This window comes from Guillardia theta (genome assembly GCF_000315625.1).
Source record: "Guillardia theta CCMP2712 unplaced genomic scaffold GUITHscaffold_16, whole genome shotgun sequence".
NCBI classification, from domain to species: Eukaryota; class Cryptophyceae; order Pyrenomonadales; family Geminigeraceae; genus Guillardia; species Guillardia theta.
The window spans coordinates 410,859-419,102 of record NW_005434658.1 but is presented as its reverse complement, the minus strand read 5'-3'; the positions used below and the strand labels follow the sequence as shown (position 1 = coordinate 419,102).

The 8,244-nt window shown below is 56.9% G+C and overlaps 5 protein-coding genes across 5 annotated transcripts in view; 2 read left to right on the top strand and 3 right to left on the bottom strand.

Moving 5' to 3' along the window:
• The window catches only part of GUITHDRAFT_161972 (hypothetical protein), a gene marked incomplete at its 5' end in the record, with an annotated part of 7,160 nt that extends 5,029 nt beyond the window's left edge, over positions 1-2,131 (bottom strand). Inside the window, 3 exons of the mRNA XM_005836839.1 lie at positions 101-285; positions 478-609; positions 761-2,131. Coding sequence (XP_005836896.1) covers positions 101-285; positions 478-609; positions 761-2,131 — 1,688 coding nt within the window. The remainder of the gene's footprint in view (positions 1-100; positions 286-477; positions 610-760) is intronic.
• A 366-nt stretch (positions 2,132-2,497) lies between these two features.
• GUITHDRAFT_67428 (hypothetical protein) lies at positions 2,498-2,929 on the top strand (the record flags this gene model as incomplete). The annotated part of the gene is made up of 1 exon (XM_005836838.1): positions 2,498-2,929. A coding segment is annotated over one exon (432 nt), but the record flags the coding sequence as incomplete, so codon positions are not given.
• A 1,322-nt stretch (positions 2,930-4,251) lies between these two features.
• Positions 4,252-4,815, bottom strand: GUITHDRAFT_151329 (hypothetical protein). Its single transcript, XM_005836837.1, has one exon. The coding sequence runs from the start codon at positions 4,794-4,796 to the stop codon at positions 4,629-4,631; it is 168 nt and encodes a 55-aa protein (XP_005836894.1). The 5' UTR covers positions 4,797-4,815; the 3' UTR covers positions 4,252-4,628.
• Positions 4,816-5,770: 955 nt separating this feature from the next.
• GUITHDRAFT_104310 (hypothetical protein) lies at positions 5,771-6,497 on the top strand (the record flags this gene model as incomplete). Its single annotated transcript, XM_005836836.1, has 2 exons — positions 5,771-5,873; positions 5,917-6,497. 2 exons carry the CDS (start codon positions 5,771-5,773, stop codon positions 6,495-6,497), a joined length of 684 nt encoding a protein of 227 aa, XP_005836893.1.
• Positions 6,498-6,990: 493 nt separating this feature from the next.
• GUITHDRAFT_104309 (hypothetical protein) lies at positions 6,991-7,968 on the bottom strand (the record flags this gene model as incomplete). The annotated part of the gene is made up of 1 exon (XM_005836835.1): positions 6,991-7,968. One exon carries the CDS (start codon positions 7,966-7,968, stop codon positions 6,991-6,993), a length of 978 nt encoding a protein of 325 aa, XP_005836892.1.
• Between the last annotated feature and the right edge of the window lie 276 nt (positions 7,969-8,244).

The window sequence follows — 8,244 nt, the reverse complement described above, 5'->3', positions numbered from 1 at the left end:
TCCAACCCGTCGAGTCCCTTCCCCCTCCCCCTCCCCGTCCCCCTCCCTCCCTCCCTCCCTCCCTCCCCCCTCCCTCCCTCCCTCCCCCTCGTGCTCTCACCCCTTGATCTTGTCGAGGGCATCGAGGGCAAGGGGCAGCTTTTCCTTGAGGCTTTCGGCGCTCTGATCTTGCCGCATCTGCGTCATCCAGTACTCGAACTCGTCCTCCAGCTTGATCTCCGAGCTCGCGTTCTCCTCCTTCAGCCTCTCCATCTCCGACGTGTGCCCGACCCTCATCTGCTTCACCTGCGCAGCGGCTGTGAGACATTCGACTGTCTCCTCCTCCCTCCTCCTCTCCACCTCCCGATTTCGTCCCTCTCCTCCCCTCCTCAATCTCTTCCCTGTCCTGAACCACCTCCCTTTCACTTTCCTCTTCCTCCCCCCCACCAATCCACTAGCACTTCCTCTCCTCTACCCCCCCTGCCCCCCCCTCCTCACCTTCTCATCCTGATCTTCGCAAATCTTTGCAATTACGCTGATCAACCTCCCCAGCTCGAGCCCTGGGGTCTTCACGTACTCCAGCTGTAGCACAAGAGTCTCCGAACATTGGCGCACGGCCTCCAATCCCAGCTGCCGCAAACATGTCAGCAGCTGCACGTCATCTCCTCACTCTCCTCCCCTCCCGCCAAGCACTCCACCACACTCTCGTCTTGAGGAACCGGAGCTCGCAACCAGCGTCGTTCCTCCTCCCATATCTCCCCGGTGAAAGCAGCCCCTTTACCTCCTTCCTCTTGGTGATCAACGCCTCGAACTCCGCCGAGGTCTCCTGCAGCTCCTGCTCCGAGGGCATCTCAGCGTCCGTCATCTCGGCATATCCCTTCAGCTCCTTCTTCATGCTCTCGATAACTTTCCTGCTCTCCTCGAAGTGCTCGATCTCGAACTTCCTGATCGCCCCGCAGCGCTGCTTGATCTCCAGCTCCTGCTCCGCGTCCAGCGACTGCAGCTGCTCGGTCCAGGTCTTGGCCTTGTCGACGGTGAGGGAGGGAGGGACAAGGCTTTGCAAGTCCATCCACATGTTCAGCCGCCTCTCGAACAAGATCGTCTGCTGGGACCTGAGGGCCCCGTACAGCGTGTCGCGCTTCTTGGGCTGCGAGTAGTTCTTGCTCTCCAGCGTCGCCTTGCACTTGGCCACCGCCCGGTCATGGAGAGTATCGTACCATGCTACCTTGCGCAGCTCCCACCTGCTCCTCGCCTTCTTGTCCCTCTCGATCTCGTGCACCCTCAGCCGCTGGATGATATCAGCATACGCCCTCCTGTTGTTCAAGATGACATGGTTCTGCTTGTACGCTTCATCCTCCAGGTAGCGCTCTATAGGCCCCCGCAGCTCATGCGCGATGTCAAGCAGGATTATGCCCAGGGACTTGAGCTCGTTCTGCACCAGGGCTCCCCTCTGAATTTCCAACTGCTCCGTCTGCTCCTCGAACTCAGCGATCCAGGTCTCCCGCAGAGAGCTGTGCTCCTGGTACTCCACCCAGATCCCCTGGATCTTCGCCATGTCGATACTGGTCAGGAACTCATCGTTGAGCTGCATGAAGAGCTCCTCGATCGCTCCTTCGTCCTCCTTCAGCTTGTACTTCACACGGTTCATGTACTCGACCACGTAGGGCTCTAGGAACTCGTTGATCAGCTTGATGTTCTTCGATGTGTTCATCTTCGCTGTTTCATGCCTCTCCTGCTTGCTCACCAGCATGTCTCCTATCCTTTCATCCTTCCTCTGATCCTGCATGAACGGCCCGCTCGTCTTGGTGAACTCCCTCACTGTCAGCCCGGCATACTCGTACAGCCGAGGAGGCGAGGCGCCAAGGTTGCTCCCGATGGAGTTCCAACCATGTTGGTCGGTGAATCCGACGCCATAGTTGTACCCGCTGCCAATATGCCATGCTGTCTTCGTGAGGTACCTCACCTCTGACTCCGCCTGCTCCTTCTCCTTCCGCTCCCTCCAACCCATGTCCGCGACCTCCGTCCTGTGCTTCGCCTTGTCGAGCGCCTCCCTGTTCCCAAGGTTGTCCTTGGCATAGGAGACGGGCTTCGCCATGAGCGCCTGATTCAGCGAGCTCGTCGCATGGAAGTCCAGGCTTCGCCCCTCCGCCATGGTCAACGGCTCCAGTCACAGGGAAAGGCTGCCAGGGTAGGGGAACGTTGGGGGCAGCCGGGCTAAAAAGGGCTGCGAATATATCATGGCGGGGCAGAGCGAGGGCAGAGCGGAGCAGGTGGAAGGAGGGGTGGAGTGAGGAGAGGAGGAGGGAGAGAGGAGAGGAGGGAGAGAGGTAGCATCAAGGGGGGGGAGTAGAAGACAAGAAGTTAGAGGCTACGTGGGAAACAGAGGTTGGTCAAGAACAAGCAAGGCAGGGGCAGGCTGCCTGGCAAGGTGGAGAGGAGGGCGTGGTTCAGAACAAGTCGCAGAGAGCAGGAGCGGAGGGTTCGAGCGGGGGCGGAGGAGGCGGGTGAAGTGTGAGAGATGTCCGACCGAGGGAACGAGAAGGAGAGGAGGAGGAGCCGTCTCAATGACGTGGAGAGGATGGAGATCATTGAGAAGTTGCAGGGCTCCTCTGGGAAGAGCCAGAGGGCCATCGCGCGGGAGTATGGCGTGTCGCACGTGTCCATCATCAAGACGCTGAAGCAGCAGGACGCCATCCGGAACCGCGTTCAGAACCTGCCCGATTCCACCAGAGCCAAGACCTTCCGGGCATCGAACCCTTCCTTCCCTGCCATGGAGGACAAGCTCTTCGACTGGATACAGGAGTGCCAGAGAAAGGGCATCGAGGTGTCCGCTGCGCAGGTGAAGGCTAAGGCCGTGGAGATCGCAGCACAGCAAGGCGCCGCGGGGACGTTCAGGGCGTCTTGGAAGTGGTTGTCGAACTTCAGGAGAAGGAGGAACCTACAGAACATTCTTTCGCGCGATGCCGTGAGGGAGCCGGAGAGGAAGGACGTGCAGGAGGGAGAAGACCTCCAGAGGCTCTACAAGGTAGTCTCTGGGTACTCCCCCGAAGACGTGTACATCATGGACGAGACGGGACTCTTCTTTCGCCTCCTCCCAAGGTACTTCCGCGCCATGCAGGAGGACGACGGCGGTAGCGCTGGGGAGGCCAAGGACCGAGTGACGCTAATCGCATGCTCCAACTCCACGGGCTCTCACAAGATCCCGTGCGCCATGGTGGGAAGGGCCGTCGAGCCAGCCTGCATCCAACACAGGCAGTGGCCCATCCCGTATTTGGCACAACGAAGAGCGTGGGTGGATCAGGAAGTGTGCTCGAAGTGGTATGAGGAAGTTTTCATGCCGGCAGTGAGGCAGCGGACGAACCATTCAGTCCTGCTCCTCATCTTCAACTCACAAGGACGATTCTCGAAGCCCGTCGAGCGAGACCGGGTCCGGGTCCTCGTCTTTCCTCCGAGTGGGATAGGTCAGAGGGAGTACTTCCATCAGGGCGTCATCTCCGCCCTGAAGAAGAAGTACAAGTACCTCTACCTCAAGGAGGTCCTGAGCTTCCATTCCATGGACCAGAACCAAGTCCAGAAGCTCAAGGCGGCTGCCAAGACTTTGCGGCGAGGGGTGGCGGGTGTGAAGTTCGGGCACCCAGCACACTTGCTGGACGCAGCACAGTTCGTGAAGGCGGCATGGGACGCTATCAGCCCGCAGGTGATCCTGGACTGCTTGAAGAAGGCAGAGATTGGCATCAGGTTCCCCAACCAGGAGAAAGCGAGACTGCAGCCGGCAGTCAGCGGCCCGAGTGCGGAAGAGGAGGACATCATGGCGGCGATCCACGAGAGCGGGATCCATGACATTGACTCGGAGGATGTGCGCGAGTTCGAGCACGCAGACGACGACGACTCTCAGCAGTACATGGAGGCTCTTCTCAGGGAGATGGATGCAGAGGTCAATGGTGCAGAGCATCTTGTAGCTGACGATAGTGCTGCCGCGGAGCACGAGGCAGAGCAGGCGGCTGAGAGGACGTTTGCAGGCTGGAAGCACGTCTCCTCTGCCTTGCAAAGCATCCAGAGCGAGTTGTACCACCCTGACGCCGCGCGATCAGCTGGAGGGCAGTACGAGCTGGTGATGGGGACCTTTGAGAGGCTGAACCTTCTCCTCCGAGGACTGGAGATGGAAGAGAGGCGATCGAACGAGGGCGGCACCCCTTGCCCGCAGGTCTGACGCTCCCCGCAACGAGGCCATCTCGTCTCCGTCTCTACTGGTTCATTCAATCGGGTGTGATGCAGTGAAATAGGAAGGCTTCACCGCCCTCATCGGGCCCGACCTGATGGCGGCGTTCTGCCTCGATGCCCCACGGCCCGGCGGTCGACTCGCACTGACTCGGTCACTCTCTCACGGGCCCGCTACAGGATGGGGCTCGAAGAAGTCACTTGTTGGGGGGATGACGCTGTGGAAGATTGGGGAGTCGCCTTACCTTACAGCCAGCTCAACCTTGCCACGCATCCGATAGGCTTGGGGAGGCGGCCCTGTCCCTCAGTGCCTTGAACCAAGAACCCGTGAACAGGCAAGTCTAGTCAACCTTGGACTTGGGGGAGGCAGAGCAAGGATCCCGTCTTGGTGCACATGCTTGCGTGACCGTCTTGTGTCTCGTTTTCGCGCATCATGTCGGCGAGTAAGGCTTCGACAGTCGGAACGTGGGTGTGAGGATTTGGGTTTGTTGGGTACGATTGTTTGCGTTGAAAGCAGCAGTGCTGTAAAAGTCGGTATCGATGTTGCCGCTGAGTGCTCTGACGTTGTTTTGATTTCCTTTCCTGCGACTGGCATGCATGATAAAAGATTCTTCATCTAGACCTTCAACTCCGTACTCCATGCAAATGTGCGCGATCTTGTTCATGGCAACAGACAGCGAGTTGCTGAGTCACTGCCTTCGTCTCTCCTCCCCAGCATAGCAGCAGAGCATCTCACATCGCCGTCCCTGTATCAGTGGGCTGATGAGGTTGCCCAGCGCAGGAAGCACTGCTTCGAACGAGTCGCGAGGTCATGCATGTAAAGTTCCAACGAGCCCGTCTGTTTGAATGTCCCATGGGCGGGGTCGAGGGGCACAGCGAAAGACCTTGCCCAGGAATCCTTCTCAACACTCTCGAGGCGAGGCCCCCGACCCTTTCTGGAAATGTAAGTTGCGAACCGTAGTAGGTTAACAACCTCTCCTACTGAGGTTGCAAAACACGGTCGAGTAAGTGAGCACACCGTGTGACTGCAAGCAGCATGACTGAAGAATCGAAAAGTGCAGAAAAGCATCCAGAACAGGGGCAAAACAAGACTGACAGACTTAGCAGTCAAGTAGTTCCACCCCCGGGCACCGGCCCCGGGCCGGGCCCGGTCACCGTACTGTCGCCCGAGTCAGTGTCCGATCTCAGTGCTGCAAGAGTCTGTCAAATGGAAGGATATGAGCGGGGAGGAGGGTCCGCGCGGTGAGAAGTGTTCATGGTAGAGGATGAAGGGCAGGAGACTGAACATAATGAAGTGGAAAGAGATAGAGGAAGCCTGGCGTCATGGGCGAGCAGGGGAGACGAGGAGAGGATGAAATGCCTTGTCGAACTGGGATGAGATGTACATTGTAGACGTATACTTGGTGTCCTGCCGTACGAGCTTTCATGTCAGAAACCTAGTTGCTCCCCACTTTTCATGATGGGTTAGGATCACAGCGCTCGAGAGCAATTACCGCGTCCTCTTGTCCAGGATGCACTCGTGCCGGATGAGCGATTGAGTTGTCGTGCAGGCATTCCACATCCCTCTCAGGATATGTCTGCGACCGAAGCAGTCGCTCGCCTCAAGGAAAGCCTCGACGCTATTCTGAAAAAGGCGTTGAGCCGATCGCAGGACAGTGAGGAACCCGACCCTGTGAGTATCGTCGACGTTGGGAGATGGCTTCTGATTCCTTCCTCCAGACCCCACAGCAGACTCACGACGAGCTCGCGTCTGCTGCGATGTCTGCAGCAAAGGACCTGGAAATGATCTTCGAGAGAGCGAAACTGCGATCAGGAGTGCAGACGGAAGAGGAAGTGCAGCAGGAGGTTTGTCCACTGCTGCTGCTGCTGCTGCTGCTGCTGCTGCTGCTGCTGCTGCTCCCGCTGCTGCTGCTGCTGCTGCTGCTGCTGCTGCTGCTGCTGCTGCTGCTGCTGCTGCTGCTGCTGCTGCTGCTGCTGCTGCTGCTGCTGCTGCTGCTGCTGCTGCTGCTGCTGCTGCTGCTGCTGCTGCTGCTGCTGCTGCTGCTGCTGCTGCTGCTGCTGCTGCTGCTGCTGCTGCTCCTCCTCCTCCTGCTGCTGCTGCTGCTCCTCCTGCTCCTCCTGCTCCTGCTCCTGCTATCTTGATTGATTATGTTCGCCCTTCTCGACAGGTTCAGGAACTCGAGGGCATCATCGCGGAGAAGGACGCGCTACTGAAGAAAAGCTTCGAACTGATAAGTTCGTGGGAGGCGAAGTTTGCAGCTTACAAGAAGACGCACGATCCTCTCCTGTTCAAATCTTAACCGGCGGTGGGTTTCGAATTGTGAATAGGGGTAGAACAGGGATTACATAATCCGCTCTTTAGCACTAATTGCGACGTGTCTCGTCGGCAAGCAAGGATGTTGATTACTTTGATATGAATTAAGGAAATAAACAAGAACCATGGTTCGATTTGATTACTTTGATATGAATTAAGGAAATAAACAAGAACCATGGTTCGATTGAGGCCGATTCCTCTCTTCGATTCCTCTCAGTTGTCTTCCTTGGGGCGGGTCCTCTGCGGCAGTGACTTGTCATGACTTGCATGTGATGAGTTTTCCAACAGCAAGGAATGAACCAACCTTGCAACTTCCTAGCATCTCACTGAAGTTTCCGAGATATTTCAAACGTTTTTGAGATTTTATTCTAGTCTAGCAAGAGTTTTATGAATACAAGAGAGTCGGGTTGAGATCACCTATCGGAATTCAACAGCAAGGATTCGAAACAAAAGTTGATCTCTGCTTTCGAGGTTCAGTTTCACAGAGGCATTTCGATTCTGTTCTGCACACTGTCAAGGTCTATCAAGATTGCAAGGCTCTCTTCAAAGAGCCCCAGCCTGCTGCTTTGCATGCTGCCCTTGCAGGCAACGGCTCGATAATAGTAGTGCATGTAAGCTAGCATCTTCGTCCTGTCGAAGAAAGCAGAGCAGCGGTCGATGCTCTCCTGAGCCTCTTCCTGCGCAAGAAACTTCCTCATGAGGTTCAGAAGGGTCCAGCAAGCTGCCGGTCGCTGCGCCATGCACAGAGCTCCTTTCAGCAGCGTCTTGACGTCTACCGAGAAGTGCGCCGTGCATTCTCCGATCGCCCTCCATAAGATGGAGCAAAGGGCATAGCGCTTGAGCTCGATCACGAGGATACCACTCCTCTTCGTTATCATGCGCTCCAACCTCTCACGGAAGCTCTCTGGAAACGCTGCATCGTCGCAGTCAGGATATTCGTAGCTCAGTTCCAAGTCCCTCCCCAGGTTCTGAACATATTCAGCTCCGACAAGGCAGAAGTCCAACGTGTCCTCACACACGCAGAGGTAGACGCTAGACAAGCTCAGATAGGCAACTCCTTGGTCATGCAGCGTGACGACGTTGTCGGCCAGCCTCGCAAGACTGTTTGCAAGCTTAAGAGACCCCTCGGGGTAAAGGCGAGGAACTAGGCTACTGGAGATAGGAAGCACGCTTGTCCTCGCCCACAAGTACTCGATCCACCCGCCTTGATGCCTAACTCTACCTCTGCCTTGCCAGCAAGGAAAGATCTTCATGTCGCACTCCTTGAACATGAGTCGCTCGTTGGCCAACATCATATCGTAGGTGGGAGGAGAAGGCTCCCGCAGGAACACTTTGACGATGCGGTCAGGGAAATGAGCCACGAGAAAGTCTTGAACTTGCTGGAAGTTGAGGAGGCGGTGATCGCAGATTGACTCTTGCTTCACGATCAGCCAGATCAAATCCATGTACAGCTGCATGGCAGAAGACGGAGAAGGAGACTGACTGAAGAAGCTAAGAAAGCAGGGTCCAGGGAACCGCAAAGGAGTTGTGATGAGCAATGACTTCCTGGATGTAGAAGGTTCAGATTGTGAGGAGGAGGAGGAGGAGTTTGGGAAGGAGAGACGGAGGGAGGGGCGGGAGGCCGGGGGCGTGGGAGGGGGGAGGGGGAGAGCGCAGCAGCGAATGATTCTACACCCCTTGCACTAAATGCTCTCTTTGTGGGAAAAATGACTACCCCACCCCTGCGATGCCTT